The 24,962-nt window shown below is 38.3% G+C and overlaps 1 protein-coding gene across 1 annotated transcript; it reads left to right on the forward strand.

Annotated features, from left to right (window-relative positions):
• The first annotated feature begins 1,348 nt into the window (after positions 1-1,348).
• On the forward strand, positions 1,349-24,910 carry LOC113019264 (integrin alpha-M-like). Its single transcript, XM_026162846.2, has 30 exons — positions 1,349-3,388; positions 7,943-8,045; positions 8,208-8,311; positions 8,665-8,735; positions 9,142-9,256; positions 11,430-11,557; positions 11,679-11,824; positions 12,240-12,390; positions 13,175-13,319; positions 13,900-13,973; positions 14,144-14,264; positions 15,028-15,167; positions 15,287-15,427; positions 15,536-15,748; positions 15,873-16,006; positions 16,651-16,793; positions 16,895-17,049; positions 17,131-17,256; positions 21,852-21,925; positions 22,094-22,235; positions 22,325-22,423; positions 22,526-22,605; positions 22,677-22,763; positions 22,880-22,949; positions 23,531-23,629; positions 23,762-23,842; positions 23,950-24,060; positions 24,198-24,311; positions 24,387-24,497; positions 24,676-24,910. Exons 1-30 carry the CDS (start codon positions 3,352-3,354, stop codon positions 24,775-24,777), a joined length of 3,417 nt encoding a protein of 1,138 aa, XP_026018631.2. The 5' UTR covers positions 1,349-3,351; the 3' UTR covers positions 24,778-24,910.
• Positions 24,911-24,962: the final 52 nt, after the last annotated feature.

Here is a 24,962-nt window from a genome sequence, read left to right on the forward strand (position 1 = left end):
CATCCTAGGAGGTCTGTAGCATTCTAGGGTGTTCACCCCCACATCCTAGGAGCATGAGAGAGGTCGTACCTTGTCTTATTGTTTTACGGTAGGATTAACGTAGCTATATTTGTTTTAGACTAAGTGCCTTTTGGTTTGATGAACTGCTGGACTTCGAGACCAGCAGGTTTAGGGAAGTCTTTATGGGGTCACACTCTGACCCCCCCCCCCCCCCCCACACACACACACACACACACACACACACACACACATACGCTCACTGAAGTATAAAATAAGGACCGGGGCAGTTTCTCAGCGCGAGTCTCTCTGCCTGGAGGCTGCCCTTGCTAGCAAGAAGTTCTGTGTGTTTCTCTTCTCTGAGTCTTTACTGAAGAAGTGTTTTAGAACATTTTCCTTAACAAAGATACGGTGGTCGTGTTCGCTAAAGATGGTTCATCCCAAAGTGAGGCTTAAAAGACAATATAGAGCCAAGCACATGTGCAATCTTGGTCCAAGAGCTTATCCAGGATGTGCACATTGTGGACTGCATATTTAGTGCTACACTGTTCTTTTCGTGTACAACAGGTTTTATTCACTAATTATAAACTAGAGTTGGATGTCTTGAGACCACTTTTACGTGGTCTTGTCTTGGTCTCGCTGTCTCGGTCTTGCTGTCTCAGATCGACATAGTGGTCGGGAGATCTGGAGTCAACACCCGTAAACAAAGCAGCATCTGGCTGCAGTTTAAAGACTTTTTTGTCTCGGTCTTGGTCTCATCTTTGTCTTCGTCTTGACTCGGTCTGTCTTGGTCTTGTCTTGGTCTCGATACCCTCTGGTCTTGGTATTGTCTTGGTCTTGGTTTAGGTGGTCTTGACTACAAGTCTATTATAAATATCTGATAAGAAGGAAAAATTAACAGCCATTTCAATTAAAGCTGCAAGCTGTGTCTCAATTAAATAAATAAAACAAATAAAAAAATTTATATATACTATGAAAATATAGTTCAGCCTCAGTTGTGTGATCACACATGATGTCTGCATAGATGCCTGCATAGAGGGAAAAACCAAGGCTTCTTCCCATTACAATTGCTTAAAAAAAAGTTTATTTAAAAGTTAGTTAACGATTGTCCTTCAATCTCACTCGACTTCTTTTGCTTTAGCTAGATATTAAATAACCACAACCACAACTTTCTGACGCTTTTACCCCAAGTGTAGTGGTCTGTATCATGCATAAATCATGTTTTCATTTTTTTGCTTCTTATCTCTTAGTGTGCTATAATCATTGATGATTTAGTTAGTGTTGTGATATTTTGATATCATGGTAGCATTTACAGGATATTGTTTTATAGTGATATGATACAGGAAAACTGTTACTCAATAAGGCCCATTTACTAGTTGTTTTTCTCTTTCTCTCTGACCCAAGAATTGATGTGTAAGAATCACAGGCTGGTACCCAAAGGTCGAAAATACCACAGAGACGAGACCACTTCCTTACTCCCATCCTCCCTTCCTTATCTTTTAGAAAAGAGCTTGTTAAAGGCCAGGTGGTTTGTTTCAGAATTCACTAATGAAAGAACTCTGTATTCTATGTCTAGGAGTGTATTTTGCTGGGATGATCATAAATTGTAGCTGAACTGATAAACTACACAAAGGATACTTCTCTGCTCACAAGGCAGGAAGACGTTTCCTTATTTGGTCTGTACCGGTTTGAACTGAGAATCTGCTGACACACGAACCTTTTTCCTCTGTATAAGCTGTTGTATACTTAATAAACCTTTGAGTTGGTTTGGGATGACAACCTAGAACAGTCTCCGTGTCTTCTTGTTCTTCCAAACTACTCCCGGTACTCCGGCCGGTACCGTGATTGCCCGTTGATCATGCATGAGAAAATTTTAATTTTGTTATATGTTAAAGGATGAACTCTGCTTATTGGTGCCCATGCCTTAGGAGGAAAAGCTCTATCTACGGACAGAGATTTCCTTCAGTTAGATATTGCAAAACTTGAGCTGGTGCAGTGTTCCATTACCAGGAGGAAAATCATACCTCATTCACTCCACCACCACACAAGGAAGTTATTTCCCTCATCGACATTATCCAGTTAAACACCAGGCTCTACTTCCTCTATGTAAGGTGTGTCAGTAGGATTAAGCATCTCCTAACACTCTCCCCTGAAGTCACTACAGACCATCTTCCATTAACCCTCTCAAGGCAGGCATTGCCGATTTGCAACAGTTAAAAACTAACAACCTGATTACCCCACATACATATTTTATGAGTTTTTTTTACTTAGAAGTACCACTGCAGGACTTGGTTGTGCATTAGCAACAAAAAGTTTAATTTTAGCCTAAGAGGGTTAATCAGTCTGTGTTTTTCAGGATCAGGTTACACATTCATATCGTCAGGTTTTACTACACATCACATCGCTTTCAGTTTCTCTCATCCAAATAGCTTATGAAACAAAACACACATTTGAAAACATGTGAAATGTTGCACCTTGGATATGCTCAGAGCATCACGTGTAAGTTTGTGGTGTCAAAAATATACTTTAACACTGGTGTGGTATGGGTTAGGGGAGAGTGACTTCTTCTAGACTTCCGCATACAGCAAGAATCAGCTGGTTAGTTACCTACCATTGAGGCGAGGCTCTAAATCGAACTATTTTTAGATGTTCAAAGTGATGCGAAATACTAAAAATGTATTCACTTTATGTGCATATCAGGATAATGTGCTCACAAAAGATCTACACTGTTCAAGATTAGGGCTGTCAGGGTATGAACAGTCAACCACACACATGAAGTAGGAACATAATAAATCCAGGCCTCTATGTCGCTTGCAAAACTGCCACGATACCAAATTTTCTCACTCATAGATGTTCAGATGAAGTCACATGAAAAGCAGAAACTGAATTTGTATTTTTAGATTTCTTTTTGCTTTTAGATTTGATTAAGACCAACTTTTTACCCAAAAAAATATTTTCACACCAGCAAATAACAAACTGATAGAACCTTAAATTGAAGGTTTTTGTTTTACTATTTCTTATCTTCATATTCATAATCACAGGGATTTTATCTTGTGGCTCAGAAACTAATAAACTATCCAATGTGTTTACTGTAAGTGTCAGTATTGTTTACTTAAAAATAAGTGTTTAATTCACATTAAAGAACAACACCACAGTGTAGTTTGGCATCAAACAGACAGTGCTGTCACTATTGTAGCTCCTCCTACATAACCAACCGTTCCTCTAAATAAAACTCTTACCCTTGAGGAACTCTCTTATGATTTCTGCATTTTGATTTCATCTCCTCCTCTGAAACTTTCAAGAGAAGTAATACTGAACTCCTGTGTTGTTTACATTTTCCATGTGAGTGACAGAATGGACTGGATAATTAGTGCCCCGCTATTCTTGTCAGGTAAGACAAGCGTGCACATTCTGTGTTTGTCTTTTATTCATTAATAATAAATGTCTGTAAACATATGTAAGTAAGTTTTTCTACTAAATACACACAGCACAGTGACAAAGTGTCTTTAAAAAATATATTTTTTGTGGAATTAAAAACAAGTAGACACTACAGATTAGCAAGGGAAAGCAAATCATTTATAAATACCTTTGTAATGGCAATTTCCTTATTTGCATTTTTCTCCTCTATCTCTGCAATCAACTCAGTTAACTTCTGACTGTATAAATAGTTTAATTACTAAAATGTTTATGAGTTTATTTAATGAATAGTCAAACATAATGAAAGTAAATTCTTACTTACAACCCAAAACCAACTGTAGAACTGGACATAAAATCCAATATACTTATCACTTCTTGTGTATACAGTGGGGCAAAAAAGTATTTAGTCAGCCACCGATTGTGCAAGTTCCCCCACTTAAAATGATGACAGAGGTCAGTAATTTGCACCAGAGGTACACTTTAACTGTGAGAGACAGAATGTGAAAAGAAAATCCATGAATCCACATGGTAGGATTTGTAAAGAATTTATTGGTAAATCAGGGTGGAAAATAAGTATTTGGTCAATAACAAAAATACAACTCAATACTTTGTAACATAACCTTTGTTGGCAATAACAGAGGTCAAACGTTTACTATAGGTCTTTACCAGGTTTGCACACACAGTAGCTGGTATTTTGGCCCATTCCTCCATGCAGATCTTCTCGAGAGCAGTGATGTTTTGGGGCTGTCGCCGAGCAACACGGACTTTCAACTCCCGCCACAGATTTTCTATGGGGTTGAGGTCTGGAGACTGGCTAGGCCACTCCAGGACTTTCAAATGCTTCTTACGGAGCCACTCCTTTGTTGCCCGGGCGGTGTGTTTTGGATCATTGTCATGTTGGAAGACCCAGCCTCGTTTCATCTTCAAAGTTCTCACTGATGGAAGGAGGTTTTGGCTCAAAATCTCACGATGCATGGCCCCATTCATTCTGTCCTTAACACGGATCAGTCGTCCTGTCCCCTTGGCAGAAAAACAGCCCCATAGCATGATGTTTCCACCCCCATGCTTCACAGTAGGTATGGTGTTCTTGGGATGCAACTCAGTATTCTTCTTCCTCCAAACACGACGAGTTGAGTTTATACCAAAAAGTTCTACTTTGGTTTCATCTGACCACATGACATTCTCCCAATCCTCTGCTGTATCATCCATGTGCTCTCTGGCAAACTTCAGACGGACCTGGACATGCACTGGCTTCAGCAGCGGAACACGTCTGGCACTGCGGGATTTGATTCCCTGCCGTTGTAGTGTGTTACTGATGGTGACCTTTGTTACTTTGGTCCCAGCTCTCTGCAGGTCATTCACCAGGTCCCCCCGTGTGGTTCTGGGATCTTTGCTCACCGTTCTCATGATCATTTTGACCCCACGGGATGAGATCTTGCGTGGAGCCCCAGATCGAGGGAGATTATCAGTGGTCTTGTATGTCTTCCATTTTCTGATGATTGCTCCCACAGTTGATTTTTTCACACCAAGCTGCTTGCCTATTGTAGATTCACTCTTCCCAGTCTGGTGCAGGTCTACAATACTTTTCCTGGTGTCCTTCGAAAGCTCTTTGGTCCTGGCAATGGCGGAGTTTGGAGTCTGACTGTTTGAGGCTGTGGACAGGTGTCTTTTATACAGATGATGAGTTCAAACAGGTGCCATTCATACAGGTAACGAGTGGGGGACAGAAAAGCTTCTTACAGAAGACGTTACAGGTCTGTGAGAGCCAGAGATTTTCCTTGTTTGAGGTGACCAAATACTTATTTTCCACCCTGATTTACGAATAAATTCTTTACAAATCCTACCATGTGAATTCATGGATTTTCTTTTCACATTCTGTCTCTCACAGTTAAAGTGTACCTCTGGTGCAAATTACTGACCTCTGTCATCATTTTAAGTGGGGGAACTTGCACAATCGGTGGCTGACTAAATACTTTTTTGCCCCACTGTATATCCATTTTCCATGACCATGTCCCTCAGTGGCAAAGCTCAGCGAGCCCCAGATACAGATTCAGCTGTGTAGTCACACACACTCGCACACACACCCAAGCCATTCACTTACTCGCTCACACATATCCACCCATTAACAACACAAGCAGTGAACCAGATGCGAGCTCGTGATCTGTTTTGGGAAGGACTTAGTCCTAACACATGCATTCGGAGAGCTGTATAGATCCAATCTATGAAGAATGTACCAAAAATCCAAATTTGTATAGAGCGGCTAATAAAAATTTCGAGTTTACCCGGTCAAAGACTTTCTCTGTAGCTAAAAAGACAACTGCAGTTTCTAATTTATTGATGGAGCAATAATCTATTATATTTATATTATATTTATTAGTCTGTGTGTTTTTTTTAGTGGTTGAGTGTTTACCCTGTTTCATCAGGATGTATTATGAATCAAGTGATTTTATTCTAATCTTCTGACAAGGACTTTGCAGAGTATTTTAAGATCCACATTTATGACTGAAATTGGGCGGTATGTTTGGAGATCACTCTGAATCTGAGTTACCCTTTACCAAAAAAAAGTAGGTGCTATCATAGGCCAAAGTTCTTTGTAACACTCAGCTGGAAAACCATCAGGATTTGTGGCTGTATCAGAGAGACTGGCACTGGTGCATGATCTGATGGTGATATAATGAAGCTGCAAACTAAAAACTAGTCCAAGCAAGAGTGTGAGTACTGGAGTAGTGTACTGGTTATAAGAAGGTGTAATCCCTGAGAGTGGGGTGATGTTAATGCCAAGCATTGCAAAGACCAAAATCACTCATGTATTGTTTAAGAATGTCTGTGGACTGCCCATTCCTTTGACTCACTCCTGTACTGAGCCTTTAATTGCTAGAAACATTTGATTCCTAGATACTGGCAATACATAAATACTGAGCCTGGATCTAAGTGGATCTAAGTTTTACAAATCTACCTTCTGGATCTGTAATAACAGTTGCTAACAGTAAGTTTATTCTTCTGCTTATTAGTATGGCTACACCTCTGGTTTTTGAGTTGTAACAAAATGAAAATGTGTGAGGAAAATGTGGATAAGTGTGTGCACAGATGTTTCAGACCAATGAGTCCACAATGTAGAAAGACAATGTTTGCCATTTAATGGGTTAAAAAGTTTAAGCCTTTTACTTCAAACCAACTTCCCATACATGCCATGCGACAAATCTCACTGTGGTCATGTATAACCTATCCTAGTACTAACTAGGATCAGTACAGCTATTGTGTGGTGTTTTAGTCATGATAAAGCTGCCCTTTGACATACAGCTTATTGACCACGATGACAGCCTGGGAGCCTCCTTGAATGAGCCTTTTTTGGACAGAGAACAGGAACTTGCATCACTCCAGCATTTCCTTTGGAAACTGCAAACATTCAAGTCTGTTCCTCTCAGCTCCTGGCTGCGGCTTTTTACCAGTGTTTAAATTTGTCCACAAAAGATCGGGATCTACATCCATCTGCTCATTTACCTTCAAAACAATGAACACGGTGTATCCTGATGTTTTTAACTACATCCACCCAGAGTTTCAGATAAGTCTGGATATCATGACTCACCGTTGTTTCTGGATCCTCTTCTGCCATCTCTGGTATTCCTGAAAACACCAAGCTATCCATCATGCTGTGAGCCTGGAGCTCAATAATAGTGTCTTTGATATTTCAGTTTTCTCGGGTCATTCCTTCTCGATGGATTTCACCAACTCTCTGAGGATGGTGTTTACAGCAGCAAGTGTTTGCAGCCAGCAGCTGCTGTCTGAATTCCACTGACTCATGCAGCACTTGAAAGTCTTTTTGAAGGATTGCCAAAAGGGCCAGGCGTAAGTCACAGCTGCAGAGTTTTGTGCTTATTGACTTCAAAATGCCCCCCATGTCACCGGTCTGTGGAGAGGCCGGCTGCAGGGAATCTTCAGAGTGAATTCTCTTCATGGATGATGCCGGTTTGCTGCTTGAGCAAATCAGTGTGTTTGGGTTCCTAATAACAATGGACTGAAACACTCATAAATGATGTAATTTGCAGTCTTCCAGAGTGCTGAAGTTGATTAAAATATAGCTATAATTCTCATTTTTTATGACTTTTAAAACTTTCTAGGTGTAAACTGGCAGAGAAAATTAGTGGGACGTTTGCAATTAGCAATTTAGCTCAGCTGCACACGCTCAGTGCTGCTGAGATTCTTGTTGGGACTTGCATGACTACAGCATAGCCCTTTGACTTTGTTACGTATGGATGTTGTGGTATGAAATTTTCACTGTATGGTAATCAAATCAAAAAACATTTAAGCTTCCGCAATGAAACCTAATAACTTCCAAGCAAGTAACTGCTTTGAGCACAATATTCTGAGCTTTTTAGTCACTAGTGCTAATGAAAGGGTTAAAAAAAAACAACCCGCAGCCTACTTTTCTCAATGTGATTTGTAATAAGAGGCGCTATAACCACATTTTCATTCTTATGAAGGCTTTAAATAAAACTTCTGATATTCTTCTTTCTTCTTAAATTTTCAGTGTTTAGTGCCACACTTTGTTTCAATATTGAGCCCGTGGCTTGGAGAGCCCTGAGGAGCTCTGCTGCTGGTTTTGGTTACCAGGTGGTTCAAAGACAATCAGAGTAAGTGAACATTGGTTTCCATCTGTGTGTTTAAGATTATTTCTATTTATGTATTGATTTTGAACTACCATCTCTGTTATGCACCAGAGCAAAAAATAAACATATAAAACACTTGTAGTTTTGTAGTTTAACTTACATCATTGACTGAATTTATTTCCTCAGTCTGCTGGTCAGTGCTGCATTTGAACAGTATTCACAAAATGAAAGAGGGAGAATATATAGGTGCACCACATCTTCCCAAACCTGCCAAGATATCCAATTTGAAGGTAGGTAACTGGTAACAGTAAATATTTTGCTGTCAAAGAAATTTTGCACAAATCCAGGCACAGGAACTCGTTAAATCGGTTCATAGAGTACATATATCTAGGTATCTTAGTAGGTAACATTCACTCTTCAAAAACAATATTGATTTACCAGTTAATAAAATTAAATAAGCAAAGAAAAAAAATCATTAAGGTTTTTCTTTTCTATTGTTTTCAACATTTTAAAATGACATAATAGTGAAATTTTATTCTGTTTTTCTTTCAATTTGTTACCTTCACCCTTGTGCTCTTACTTTTACAGTGTATTTTATGTTTTGTTTAAAAAAAACAATAAAAATGTAATGTTTTCACTTCAGCACCAGGTTTCGCAGTCAACATGTCGCTTGGTTTGACAATGAAAAGCGATCAAAGAGGACAAAACACTGTGGTGAGTTACTGAACTGCAGACATTACCAGTGCTTTGTTACATTCTCTAAGGATCAAAATCTTCTCTTCTCTGTGTGTCAGATGTTTTGTTATAATCTCAAAATGCATGAAGGTCAAGTTATAATGTACTTAATAAGTTGTAAAGGCTCTAAAGTGCTGTAAAATTAACTAATGAAAAAATTAAAATCATGTTTTAAAATGCTCAAATTTGTCCCTTAACGTAGAAATTATTAATCATATCAAGGTAAAAAATTTGCACAACTTCTTAAAAAGGCTAAAGTTGGTTTTTTTTGTTTTTTTTAATCACCATTTCTGAACAGTCATATAAGAATTAATTTTTTGTCAAATTGGTTGATCTCAAACAATAAACCATTGTTTAATCACATCTTGGCTTTGTCTCCTCTCAGGTGTGTGGTCCAACCATTGCAAAGGACTGCAAAAGCATCACCATGTACAACGGGGTGTGCTTTCAGTTGGACCGTTATAATAGGCTTGGACCACCCGTACCTTCTTCTATTCAAGGTAACAGCAAAAGGAGTTTGGCAAAGAGACACTCTTTAACACATACTCTCTTATACATGTCAGCATAAATTAAGGCTGATCAGAAAAAGCAGTGGAGCAAATAAAAAAATACTTTTTTGGAAGATGAGATTGCTGCAAAGGTAGAAGGGACACCAGGCTACATGTATGACTTGTATGATTTGGTGTAAAAAAGAGATGACAGTCAAGGCCAAATCTGAAGCCACATCCCTAAAAAACTTGCAAGAGAAAAACCCAAATCAAGTTTAGATATTGCTTAGAAATCATTTCCTTCTCTTTTTTTAAAATTATATTTTTATTGAAAAGGGATTGTTACAGTAAAGTGAATTAATATTATTTAGTCAAAAGGAAAAAAAAAAGACTTTTTCTTAGTCCTTTTGTTTTACATTCACATAACAAAAAGTGAACTCGGTGGCTTGACAGTGTATACATAATGCAACATATTTAACTTATTTACTTAAAGTACATTTAATACATATTATGAAGTAGAGGGTTGACCTGGCATTATACAATACATGGGAGGTACACCAATTCAGGGCTGATGTTACCTAAATTCAGGGTGGATGGGGGACACAAAGCTAACCCATTTATTCCATATTTTGTAGAATTTATCTTTTTGAATTTTTAAGGAGAATGTCAATTTTTCCATGTTAAATATTTCAAAAACCACATTAAACCAATCCTCAATGTTGGCGGAGTTGGATTTAGCCAATTTTTGGTTATTGATTTTTTTGCTGGCCACTAATAGCGCTTGTAAGAGCTTTGTGTCCCCTCCCCAGACCCATGTACAAATTTACAAAATTACAAATTTTATCTTAAAGACCTCGCACAGAGTTTAATGAATTGCCTTGATGTGCCTTTTCTGATCCACATCTTCTCCAGCATTTTGCTTTCATTTTCATTGGTCTCTGCAAGATAGTGAACTTGTTGAGTACCAATGAAAATTACAAATCCTCTCCCAGTTCTCGTTTGTTATACCCATCCCTGATTCCAATTCCCATTTGGTCTTAATGTTTTGAGTAGTATCCTTTTTTGCCCGAAGAAGCACATTATATAGTTTGGAGATTGCCTTTCTCAGAGAAACAACATCTGTTAATTTAACTATCTTAAAAATTCCTGACTCAACCGAGTTTGGGTTTGGGATATTGCAATATTGGTTTATTGGTTTACAGGGTGACCGTGGCTCAGGGGGTTGGGAATCGCATCTGTAACCTGAAGGTCGCCGGTTCGATCCCTGGGCTCTCTGTCCTGGTCGTTGTGTCCTTGGGCAAGACACTTTACCCTACTTGCCTACTGGTGTTGGACAGAGGGGCTGATGGTATGATATGGCAGCCTCGCTTCTGTCAGTCTGCCCCAGGGCAGCTGTGGCTACAACTGTAGCTGCCTCCACCAGTGTATGAATGTGAGAATGAATGAATAGTGGTATTGTAAAGCGCTTTGGGTGCCTTGAAAAGCACTATATAAATCCAATCCATTATTATTATTAAAATAATCCCGCATTTGAAGAAACCTGAAGAAATCTACTTGTCTTTGGCCATTTCTTATTTGTAAAGATTGAAAACTCCGTAGTGTCCCTTTATGTGTGGAGGAATGGAATGTTGTTAGCCCACTCTCTATCCAATACTGAAATCTTTTATCACTTTCATTTGGTTTAAAATCTGTATCGTATGCACACCATCTAAATTCTTTTATTATTCGTTCACTAGAAATCATTTCCACATCACAAATTAGGTTTTGTAAATAATTATTTTCCTTCTTGAATGCATACTTCAGATAGTCTATTTAGAGTTAAAGTTGGATCTTTTACATCAACTTTATTAAGAATTTACATTAAAGAGAAGCTTGTCTAAATGAGAAATTTATGGTAACCCCCACCCACAACGTCCCAAATCTTGCACTGCATTTAAGCACTTCAAGCAACTTCTCCTTTTAATGTGTGCCTTCCTCTTCTTTGTTATTTATTTTTGTTGTCTTAGTATTTATATTCCCTGCACAGTTGGTGTGAGCAGCCATAGTTTCATTGTACATGTACAATGTGCAACAAAGGGTTATTCTTTTCTATTCGATTCTATTGTTTATATAATATGAGTGTGAGGAAAATGTTAAAATTAACCCTTTAAAATGTATTTCATTCTGAAATTAATCTCTTTGATAGGGTGCCCACTGCAAACAGACATTGCCTTTCTGTTGGATGGTTCAGGCAGCGTGTCTCAGCCTGATTTTCAAACAATGAAGAGATTTGTCAAAGAGATAATTCAATCATTTCTCTCAAGTGAAACACAGGTAAGCAGCTGTTGTCGCTCTGTCAGTAAAATCATGGCACAGATATAAAATAGTTCCATTGTTATTTCTATTAAGTCCCATAAAAATAATGTTTTACATGTTTTAATTTCTGCCTTTTCAGTTTTCTGTTTCCCAGTTCTCCACTTATCCAGAGGTTCACTTTAACTTTAAGAAATTTTCCTCATCTGGATCAGTGGAGACTGACATCAATGGAATCAGACAGCAGGGGGGATCTACTTACACAGCTAAGGCCATCACACATGTTGTGTAAGTAATACAATGATATTACTTAAGCACTGCAGTTACCTCATTGTTTGGACTTCCTGTCCAGATGACTTTTTTTCTTTGAATCTGACCACACTAATTTGACTGTGACTGCAGGAAGCCTTTTAAATGGGACACTGTACTCAGACTTGGGTTTTAAAGCATCTTCACCAGAGTCATGGCACCCAAAAAGGCTAAATTCAAATGTTTGCAGATTTAAATTTGAAAAAACAAAACAAACAAACAAACAAACTTGTATTACATTGATTTGTACAAAAGTAAAAAAAAAAAAGCAAAACAGAATGATGTATGCTTAAATAACAACCATGCAATTTACCTGATAGTATATAATTTACAAGATCAACTGTAAAACAAAACAATCTTTAGAAATTAGATTTTTTTTTTTTTTTTTTGACAGGAACAACGTTTTCACACCACAAAGAGGTTCCAGACCAAATGGGAAGAAGGTCTTGATAGTAATTACTGATGGACAATCTACTGACCGGTATGATCTACGAGATGCAACAAAGCGAGCAGAGAGTAAAAACATTGTTCGATTTGCTATTGGGGTAAGTACTTTCATTACTAAACTTGCAGAATGTTGCATTTTATACTAGTACTTGGTTTTGTTCACTTGTCACACTACACCCCCATTATAATGCACTATAGGGAGACAGGTCCTGAGCAACTCATTCACTACACCTTCAGAAGCTGCTTGGCCATAGAGACCCAGTCTATGAAGCTCACAATCTTTGTGCTGCATTAATGCCACAGGAGGTTAAAAGTGTTTTCAACTTTTACACTGAGTTGGCATGGCTCTAAAGCAGGGGTCCCCAATCCCAGTCCACGAGGGCCGGTGTCCCTGCAGGTTTTAGAGCTCACCCTGGGTCAACACACCTGAATCACATGATTAGTTCATTACTAGGCCTCTGGAGAACTGAAGACATGTTGAGAAGGTAATTTATCCATTTAAATCAGCTGTGATGGATCAAGGACACATCTAAAACCTGCAGGGACACCGGCCCTCGTGGACTGGGATTGGGGACCCCTGCTCTAAAGGCTTCCACTTTGAAATAATACCATTTATAGTCAATCGTGGAATATACAGGAGGGATTAAATTTCACAAACTGACTTGTTGCAGCAGTGAGATCATATTACAGTATCACACTCATATTAGCTAAGGTCTTTAAAATGACTAATTCTTTCTCAAATATTTGTTAAGGCTAAGTAATGGCTTAGTGATGTGTGTAAATTTTACTGTAAATCAGGTGAAGTATAAGGACTGTATTTTACTAAAGTGAGCAAATAATCTTGCTTAATATGAGGACTCAAACATATCTGTAAAATCATAGGTGGGCAGCGCTTTTAGGCTCCCTGATGCAAGAAAAGAACTGCGCACCATTGCATCCACTCCCTCATATGTGTTTGAAGTGGAGAACTTCGACGCACTTGAAGTAATAAGACAGAATCTGCAGGACAAAATTTTCTCCATCGAAGGTATGAACATGAATTTATTGTTTCAACTTAAAATTCCTGTAAATGTTTCAAAAATTCAAATAATTACATTATGTTAAATATTATTTTACTGCCTACCTATTCATAAGAGTTTTTTCACATCAGATGTCATTCCTAACATGATGATAATCTGTGTGTTTTACTGGAATTGAAGCAGTGAACTTTCATTTGTTGTGTAAACTGCTACACTATGAAGCAACTAAAATCACCACATTGTATCAACTTTATTATATTGTATTCATTAGAGTCACATTTTAAATTGAACATCCTGTAACTTTACATTAGAGAAATGAACAACAAATGCGGTTATAATAAACAGTAAAAATCATTTGAAATTATTTGTTATATTAATGAATGTAATAATAATGCTAAATTTGATGCTAAGCATGCTATTACTATAACGTTTTGAAAGGAAGAATCCATTTTCAGATACTTTTATAATAAACAAATTATTTGAAAATTGTACTTAGCATAATGAAGCATAGTGAGAGAATGAACCTGTATGAATGTATATGTTGTATTTTGTCTCTCTTTTACCTTCTCATTTATTTTTCTGACACAGGATCTCAAAGCAGTGGAGAGTCACTGGAAATGGAAATGTCTCAAGAGGGATTCAGTGCAGTTATTGTGCCTGAGGTAATTAAAACTACCTGAAACTCACCAGACAGCCGAGTCATAGAAAGAAAGATTCACATGTGCCTTTGTGGCAGTTTTTAAGTTCTAATGGCAAATACAGGTTAAACACATTCCAGATTTTAAATGTAAAATAAATTGTGTATAAAATGTATTTCCTGTCTGCACTGTAGGGAATTCAGATGTCTATTGTTGGTGCAAACCAGTGGAAGGGAGGCTACGTGCAATACACAACAGGAGGCCAGAAGGTGAAAACATATGAAGATGTGTCTTTGGAGCCTGACAGTTATCTTGGTAAGAATATTACAGCTTTAACAATCTAACTCATACACATGTGATCATGTATATACACAGCTCTGCTCCAGTTCTTTCACCCAGAAACACTAATGAGTTTGCAAAACGGACACAATTTTGTCATGAAACTGCTGTGTCAGGCAGGAGAAAGGACCCAAATGCAGAACTCAAAACACAGGGATGAACTGAAGGAGGCTGCTTTATTGCAGTGGCAAAACTTATACAAAAAACACTTATAAAACCAAACCAAAACCCAGAAACTGGCAACTAAAAACAAAACACTGGGAAACTCAGGATTGCAATCTCTGGGAGCACAACAGGAGAAACCCACAAGCATGAGGGGACGATGCAACGCTGACTGAGAGAAACACAGGGCTACAATACATGGAGGGATAACAAGGGAATAGGACACAGGAGGACACACACCTGGGAGTAATCAAACACAACAAGACAAGGGGAAGCCAAACTAGACACACTACCATGAGACACAGATTTACAAAGTAAAGCAGGAAACATAACACATAAACGCAGGCTTAACAAAGGGATAGAGCTGACAGGGGAGACAAAGCAACCATGGAACACAGAGACAAAAACCAGAATACTAAGAGCGCTAACACCGAAACCAAAAGACTAGAAATGATAAATACTGACAGAATCAAAGTTCAATAATAATGCAAAACACTGGGTCACTGACCCAGGACCATGACAAATTTAAATGGAGGCATCTTAATCTTTCTTCCCCCTTTGAATACCTAAATTCTAGGTTACTCTATGGCAGTTGCTAAAACCCAACGTGGCTCTCTGACAGTTGTTGGTGCTCCAAGATATAAACACAGAGGAGCTGTGTTTGCTGTTAACAGAGAAAACTTGAAAAACCAAAAGATTGAGTCCTTTTCGACACAGGTATGTTTTTGCAGGAAGACAAACCTGAATCATATTGTAAAATAATTTTCTCGAAAATAAAAGCTGTTTCAGTTACACAGTTTTTCTAATTAATAATTTTATTGCTTTAACATTATCAGACTGGTGCATATTTCGGGGCAGAGGTGTGTACCATGGACATAAATAATGATGACATCACTGATCTAATCTTCATATCTGCCCCAATGTACATGGAGCCTGATAGAGAGGGAAGAGTTTATGTTTGCAGATTAACTGGTCCGGTAAATATATTTAGAATATTTATAATATTTTATGTCCTACAGTTAAATTAATCAGTTTATTTGCCAACTTTCTTAATGTTCATAAAATATTCACTCTCTTCCTTTTAGTTTGTGGAGTGTAATTTTGATGATCCATTAGTACTAAGAGGACGTGCAGCTGTCAAAGGAAGGTTCGGCTCTTCTCTTGCTGTGCTGCCTGATCTAAACTCAGATGGATTCAGGGATTTGGCAGTTGGAGCACCTTTGGAGAATAATGGTGAAGGCAGCATCTACATATTTAATGGCGAAGGAGGAGGAAGAATCAGTCCTACTTACTCACAGGTACATGACATCAAAGAACTCACAATGATGACTAAAATCATCTACCACGTAATTCCAATATCTATACAATCTACAGTTGGAATATATAATCTGATTAAAATATTATGTATATATATGTACACAGAGAATAACTGGCTCTGAGGTCCAGTCAGGACTGAAGTTCTTTGGCCTCACAATCAGTCAGTCATCTTTTGATCATAGTGGTGATAGACTGCCTGACTTAGCGGTGGGTTCAAAGGGTAGAGTTGTCTTACTGAGGTAAGTCAAAGATAGTGTAATCATACATTACTGTCGTTTATGATAATTCTATCATTTTTGTTGATGGTGAACCTTAATGAATTCACTAATGTATAAAAGTTTACATCAGTTTGAAATATAGAACAGGGTAAAGCATATTTATTTTTCAAAGGTCAAATTATATTAATGAAAGTTTATAATTTTCAAAACGTAACTAATGAATGGATTTCCTTTTTCTAGTTATCTTAACACTTGATTGAAAATGCTCTACTGGTTAAAGAAGCAATAAATGTGGTTGCTTAAGCATCTAGAATTATCGTCTGTGTTCAGTCTTGTTGTAACAAATGATTTCCATTCAGAAATTGAAATGCATGCATTACCCCAAAACAGAGGATTTAATAAAATAGTGTGTAGTAAAGTCATGTTAACAATATGAAATAATTATCATTTAGTAAGCCAATTGGTATGATAAAGTTACTTAACTGAAACACTATTGTTCTAGAGTTATGAAAATTCAATCAAAAAGCATTTCCTTAAATGTTCATTTAAGATTTGTTGTATAAATAATTTCAGCTTGAAAAAGGACATTTTTGGGTGACTCAAAATTCTGTAGCTTTAAGTTAAAACCCCAAATGTAATTTACATGTTTCCCCCCTACTTTCCAGATCAAGACCTATAGTAATGGTAAAAGCTGAGGTGTTATTCAGCCCAAACCAAATTCCTACTCAGAATGTAGACTGCTCAAAACCATTGGAGAACACAGCTGCAATCTGTTTTACCATGAGCAGAGTGTCTACAGTCAACACAGGTTCATCATTCACCTCACTTTTTGTAAAACAAAAAAGCCAGTGTCCATTATTTTAATGTTAATGTCTAAACATTTGTAACATGGAAATGTATTTGTTCCAGCTCAAGCAAGGATTGATTACACTTTAACACTGGATGCTTCTCGCAAATCTCCAACCAACCGGGCTTACGTCAGTGGGAAACAACAAGAGCAGTCTGGATCTGTTACTCTTGACTTACGAAACCGACAATGTTCAACTGTAAAATTCATTATCGAGGTAAAAAATAAAACATCTGAAAAAGTACTAAAACCAAGAGAGATTCAAGTCAACAAACTTAACGTTGTTCTCTTCTTGCAGGCCTGTCCAGAGGATGCTCTTAATGTACTTTCCAATGAGCTCAAATTCATATTTGATGGGTTGCCATTAAACACAAACCTCAGGCCAAGTCTTGCCCCACAGAGTCAAACAGCAACTATTTTTCCTGTAAGTAACCCAAGAAAAAAAATACCAACCAACTAAAAAACAAACCCAAAGAATATTTGACTGGATAACTGAGCCTAGTCAAAGTTAAGAAACAGTTTTAGTTTTGCACTTTCATTTTCAAATGCCTTGTATTATTGGCATGCAATTGACTTATACCTATTGGAGACACTTCTACTGAAGTAATGGAAGTAAATGGGTTATATTTACCCCAGTGGTGTACCCCTACAATACATGCAAGTTGTGCAAAGAACAGCTTTCTGTGTGCAATTTCTTTTAGTCTTTTAAAACACGTTTTTAACACAGAAGAGAACCTATATAGTTCTCAGCTGCTTCCACAGTAGTGACAAATTTCAAGTTTAAAAATAAAAAATGTCACAGACTACCCGTCTGCCTGCAGCCATTGTTTGTTGTCAGATGAGGACAGCGTCAGAAACACATGATACATCCAGTCTTTAGGCTAATCTTGCGTGCTGTTGATAGTCCATCAGTCAACTACTGAGAAAAGCGAAGTTATGACATCCAAAGAGCTGAAGTGAAACCAAGTGTTAAAAACAAAGTCAAGTGTCCATGGCAGCCACTGTGTGTACTTTGCACAATCTATTTTTGACCTTTTATGACTTTTTTTTCTCTTTTTTTGCATATTTGATCTATTCCTGGTGAACTCTACTGTTTCCCCTTTCCCTATTCTGGACCACTCGTCAACAAATCAGCATTCGACTGATGCATAGGTGATTAGGGCTGCTCAATTAATCGAATTTTAATCACGATTACGATCTGGGCTTTCAACGATCATTAAAAATGACTGAGCCGTTTATTAGCCCCTCCCTCGTGCCTTACTCTCGCGCTGCTCCGTGTGGCAAAGCGAGCGCACCTCTCTGCATTTCGAACACGTGTCACAACAATTAAGAGCAGAGGTCCCCAACCATTTTTGCGCCACGGACCGGTTTGTGCCCGACAATATTTTCACGGACCGGCCTTTAAGGTGTCGCGGATAAATACAACAAAATAAAACTAGTACCGGTACCGAAAAAAAGAAAATTTATTCATAACACACGTGAAAAGACACAGGAAAACCGAGTAAACGATAAAAACGATAACAAAATAACGCTGAAAACCGATAAAAACCCTGAAAACTATACATTTCACACCTGAGCTTCAACTCTCGCGGCCCGGTACCAAACGACTCACACACCGGTACTGGTCCGAGGCCCGGGGGTTGGGAACTGCTGATTAAGAGGACCCAAGGGAAGCTCGGAAAGCTAAGCAGAAGTTATTTGGAGAGGAGAGTGACTGCCGTTGGTTGAAAAGAGAGGTAAAAAAAAACTTCAGTGGTGTGGAAGCATTATTGGTTCGCGGAGTCAGACGTGGATCAAGTAGACATAGTGTGTAAACTTTGCTACGGTGTTGTAGCTGCACCACAGAGCAACACTGCAAAGTTCACTAAACATAGATGTTTACATTTTTCATTTACTTTTTATATTGCAAACATTTGCACTGTTATCAGTTTTTTTCACACTATTTTATGACAATCTTTAAAGTCATTATTCAATACATTGTTATTGTTAAATAAATATCGTCAAATAATCGAGATCTCAATTTCAGTGAAAATAATCGTGATTATCATTTTTGCCATAATCGAGCAGCCCTATAGGTGATTTTGTCTAGCGATATGCAGTTGGGATTGTGGAGGGCTGCACAGGAGCACATTTGCAGTGGTTGAAAACCAGCAAAGTGGTATACTGACTTGCAAACTGCCAAAACGTCTGATACTGTTTTTGGAGTCTGCATAAGGAGTTAAAAGTATGTCTTGGACACTTGCTTGCATGTGCTTCACTCTCTTTGTGGTTGCATTATGTCCTCCAGACCTTTTTTTTTTTTTTCAGTTGAAAGGTGACGGGGCTCTTCCACTTATTGGTCATGTTAAAGATCTCAGCATTTCTTCCTAATGGATGTGGCAACTGTCTCCGTTTGACTTACAAAAATTGCCTAGTTGGAAGGAAGAATATCTACTTGGTACCAGATCAGATGTGTTTTTTTTTTTGTTTTTTTTTTGTTGTTTTTTTAAATGACATCAGAAACAGCAGTATGCGACATTACGTGATGGCAGAGCTTCAGTTCATCCTTTGTCATTTTTTTTTATTATTTTTTTTATTTATTTTTTTATTTTTTATTTTTATTTTTTAATAAATAGGACAGGGGGAATGAATGAGAGAAAGAGGGGGAGAGAAAGAAAGAAAACCAAAGGGGAGAAGAGACGGTGAGAAGGGGGGGGAAGAGAGAGAAAAAAAAAAAGAACTCCTGGGTCACCTGTATGGAGAAAAAAAAAAAACAAACAAAAAAAAACAAACAGAGGAGACAGCAAACAACAAAGAGCAACATAATAATAGAGAAAACAAAGCACCATCACAATAAACTAGCTAGTCATAGATATCAGTATTTACTAAGTAATAAACGATATTGTGCAGCACGCAAGATAGACAGCGCACAGTGTGCTTTGAGGTAGCAGCCAAGAAAGCTTTAGTCCGCGTCTGTGAATACCCATGTGTGCATACCTGTGTGGATCAGCATGCTTGCATTCCAAAGGTTTCTCCATGTAATGATCTGCTAGGGAGTGTGGGGGGGCCACAGCCCCGTCCTCCAGGGTGTGAAGCGGGTATGGAGGAGATCAAAACTCCAGACATCCAGAGGCCCCCAGAACACAAGAGACCATGGAAGACCAACAGAGGGGCAGCCGCGCCACTGTTCCAGTAAGAGCTGAGGAGAGTCCCAGATGAGAGCTCACCCAGCAGCCGCGGAGCAGAAGTCAGGGGGAGTTGCAGTGACGCGCCCGTGAGCTCCGCCGGCCCCCAGCTGTGCCTGAGTGACCGAGCCCCAGGCCGAGAGGCCGGGGGCACCCCACCTCCAAAGGGGCCCGAGCGAGCCCCAGGCCCCAGGCCCCGACAAGCGGCCGCCAAGGATCAGATCAGATGTGTTGAGCGGCTCCGTTGCAGATGAGAAACTAACTTCAGCCTTCCCATGCCTGGATGTAGCTGCCACCTGGCATTTCACCTTTTGAACAAGCTGGGAACTAAGCCAAATGCCTAGGCTAGCTCCATGTCTTGCCAGAAAATCTGAGCCTAATTCTCTATCCTGAATAAGGATGATTTCCACGCTGCTGGTGATAACTACAATCATACTCCATCTGTGGGGTGCCGAATCAGAATCCTTTAATAAACAGACTAAAAAAATTATGTGGTCACAGTTGGTGCAAGACAGTAAGTGGCCTTCTGTAGTTGCCTCCATCTGGCAGGTGTCCATCTCCCTTCTTGACCAACTTTTCTGGGACCAACCTCATCACTGTGGCCAAGTAGCATTCAATTCACCCCCTGCCCTAGTGATGCTCTTCCCAGTGTTAGGGTGGTCTGCATGCCACCCACCCAGTCATCCAAACTCTGGTTCACTCTAGCTCTATCTAGTTGAAGAGCTACTGTTGTTCAAGAGACACCCACTAAGTGAACAATTTTATTACCTTCCATAAAATAACAGATCTCTTTAGAAAAGATCAAATTTGTCTAAATATGAAACTATGGCAGAAATATTTTGTTTTTGGTCCAAAAGGTCAGAAAAAAAATTCTGTTCATATCAATACTATTTTTTGGAAACACATCTGGAATCTGGGCATAATTTTTGTGTTCTCAGTTTTGATAAGAATATTAATAAGGCCACAGTGACACGGTTTTGTAAACGGACTCAGGCGCAGACCAGGAGACCTTTGCAGAAACTGATAGTGCGTTTATTTACAGTGGTGTCACCGGGTGATTATATATATACAAGGTGCTCGGGGAAGGGGTCCGGGGCTCCAGGGGGGAAGGGTCCAAAACCACACTCTGCTCTTTCATCCAACAATCCCACTCTTTTCCCACTCCAGTCACTCTTCTCGCTCACTCGGGGGTACAGGGACGGGTCCGGGGGGAATCTACGCACACAAACAGAAAATCCAATTAGCACTAGATCACAAGGAAACTCACAGACTTAGGCAGATTGCTGAAGCACTAACGCAGGTGACTCAATGTTCCAGCGACGAGTAGTGTAGGTCTGCCATCTTAAAAAGCCCTTCTGATTGTGGTAACCAGCGCCAGGTGTGATGATGAGCACAGGTGTGTGGGCCAGGGGTGGAGCCCACAGTGAGCACCGGGGAAAGAGAGAGAGAGAGAGAGAGAGAGAGAGAGCACAAGAACACATGTTGCCTAACACGGAATCAGCTGGTGAGGCACGGGGACCGTGACACACATATAGTTCTTTTTTTAATCACTTAAAGATATTTATCAAAAATTAAATAATTCTCAGCTAAAACTGACTCAGAGAAATTAGTCTCTGCTTAAGCAGGTAAGACTAGGGATGATATTTTATTTACAGGATTTTCCAGATAATCCGTATTATTACGTCAACTTTTTCGGAATATATCAGCCACAGACCTTACATGTACATGTAAATTTGAACATATTAACCTGGTACTGAAGTCACTTAATTGGCTCCCAGTTCAGTTTAAAATCTACTAGTTCATAAAGCAAATAATATATACTTTATTTACGTTTCCATATTGCTCTCTTTCACAGTTAGGGTTTGAGATCAACTGTGGTACTGACAACAGATGTGTTGATGACCTTAAAGTGGATTTCGGCTTCACCAGGTGAGGCTTGCTTGTGTGAGCACAGTTATTGTTGCCATATTGTTTGAACTGAAAAATAACATGGTTTATCAGAGCTCAAAGTACATTATATTTGATGCACTGTGGCATTAGTATGACTGTAGCCTTGTTTCCTCTCTCTTTTTCTCAACTTTCTCCATGTGCTACCAGATCCTCAGTGGTTAAAGTGGGCATTGATGAATTTCTGCATGTCACAGTCACAGTGGAGAACAGAGGAGAAAACTCCTACAACAGTCGTGTTATTCTCACGTACCCAGCTGGACTGTCCTACAGGAAGTTCACGAGTCAGCAGGTAAGGCACCAGGATCACGTCTGTATCGGTTCATCACTGATCTGTTGTTGTTCAAATGCATCCAGGAATCATTTTGTTTTTTAATAAAGGGAAGAATTGAGTGCAACTCCTTGGACAGTGAAGATGATTTATCCCGGGGATGGACACACTGCACTATTGACAAGCCAATTTTCAAGAGCAAAACTAAGGTGTTTTTTTGTAAATAACATTTTTTTTATCAATTTTTTTTTTCTGAATTTTGCACAATTTAAAGGCAAAGAGAAGTCACTCATCTTTCTCATTCAATTAAGGCTTCCTTCATTGTCTCCTATGGGATTGACACCAACAGTCAATTTGAGAAGGAGATCTTTATCACTGCAAATGCCACCAGGTAATGTTCCTTCCTCATTTAAGTAACAGCCCCATGTATACATTACAAATATGTTCACTTCTCTCTTTCAGTGGAAATCAGGAGCATGCCCCTACAAGTGAACTTTACAAAAGGAAATCAATTAATGTAAAATACAGCATTTTTATGACATTTGCGAGGTATGTGTTGTTTTGTTTGTAACTAAAGAAAGAATTACATGTAGTAAGTAACAAATAAGTATGTAATAACAAGTATTATATATATTTTAAACATTAAATATACATTATCTGTTTAGCTCACTAAGCTACAACAATTTCACATTTGGGAAGAATGATTTGAAGAAACCAGTCCAACAATCAGTTAAGGTACATTTAAACTTCTACAGTGGTGTGAAAAAGTTTTTGCCTCTTTCCAGAGTTACTGTTTTTTTTTTGTATATGTCTGTCACACTTAAATGTTTATCAGATAATCCAAAAAAATGTTGTTATTAGACCAAGATAATAGAAAAAAACATTTATGTTAATTTTATAACACAAGTTAACTGTGGTGTATCACATTTTTGGAAAGTTGTACAATTCCTCTAGCCACACCCAGGCCTGATTACTGCAAGGCCTGATTACTGTGGTTTTAATTCTCAAAAACCCTCCATTGTGTCTGAATTACAACAATTCTGCAACAATGAATGGGCCCATGTAGGTTTGGATATTTTTTCCTCTCAAACATAAACACCTTCATTTAGAAACTGCCTTTTGTATTTACTTGTTATTTTTGTCTAATATTTAACGTTGTTTGATGGTCTAAAACATTTAGGTTTGACAAACATACAAAAAAAAAATAGGAATTCACTTTTTCCCAACACTGTATCTATATTTTTCCATTGTATGAGTCCATTGTATCATTTAGACCTAAATTTAATGGTTGATTGTCCTTTTCTTTACTTGTTTAGGTTTCAAACTATATCAGAGCGCTTAATTTCATTGTGGTGATCAAAGTTCCAGTGAAACTTGGTGAAAAAGACATTTGGGTGGATTTGAGCAGTCTACAGGTATTACATTTGTCAGAAGTCTTAGTTTTTGACTCCACAAATGGCTTAAATTTTGATATGGATGGATGGATGTGGTGAAATTAGAACTAATAAAACTATCAAACTGTTTTTTATTTGATAAATCAAACACAGATTTCAGATTGTCAGAGAGGAAATGATGAAGAACCAAGTGTCAGAGATTTTGTTCCAAAAATACAAAAGAATAAAGTGGTGGTAAGTATGCCTTGGTACTTAACTGTTCATATTTACCCTAATTGTAGATTTAAAAAGAAATCACATTACACGGTATCACAGCTTATGTTGCATTTTCTCACCCTCAGGACTGCTCTGTAGCCAGGTGCAGAGTGTTCAAGTGCAACTCATTCTTGAAAAGACTGCAGAGTAGGACATACGAAATCTCTGCCAACATTAGTTCACAATGGATAGAGCAGGTAGTTGAAGGGAAGTTTGTGTTGTCTCATTAAGATTTGTTCCTGAGTATGTACTAATAACTTTTTTTAAGATAAGTATGTTTCCTATTAAATCAAAAAACACCCAATTTTGGCTCATTGTGTTCCATTTTTCTTAGATTGGACTGCAATCTACCAAATTCCTCTTGACCAGTACAGCCACTGTGGAGTATGACCAAAGCCAATACATCTACTTTTCAACAGTGTCTAACAACAATCCTCCTGTTCACAAGGTGATTACATATTTTTTTTCTCTTGTCTGAGTTGTAAAAGATCTTGAATATAATCCATATTCTATTATCTCTCAGCTTGAAGCAGTGGTTGAAGTATATTCTGAGGCAAATTTCACCAAAGAGATCATTGGAGGATGTCTGGGAGGGTTGGCTTTTCTGGCTTTACTCACTGCTGGTCTGTATAAGGTAAAATACACTTTTTAGACTTTTTTTCAATTACTTGCACAGCTTTAAAGTTTTTAGATAACATGTTCAGTTAAAAATAGTTTAAAGGTTAGTATATTCACTCATATAGCTTTGTTTTTTTCACTAATCTTTTTAATGGATGACTGGTGCATTTTTATGTTTTTCCTTGCAATTCTAGGCTGGATTTTTTGAGAGTAAGTACAAGCAGATGATAAATGACAATGCAGAGGACGGTCCAGATCCAGGGACTGATGGAAGTCCATCCCCGGCAGAAAAATAAAGATCACATTTGTAGTTGCATGTTTAAACTATATGAAAGCTATAGATCCTCCTTATAATTTTAGAAGTCAACATTTTGTGTAAAAATGTCAATGCTACCACATTGGATTAATTAAACCAAAAACAGCTTGCTATATCTGACATCATTCTTTCACCCACTCATTCAACACTTTACACTTTACTATA

This window comes from Astatotilapia calliptera, chromosome 8, assembly GCF_964374335.1.
Source record: "Astatotilapia calliptera chromosome 8, fAstCal68.1, whole genome shotgun sequence".
Taxonomy (NCBI): Eukaryota; Metazoa; Chordata; class Actinopteri; order Cichliformes; family Cichlidae; genus Astatotilapia; species Astatotilapia calliptera.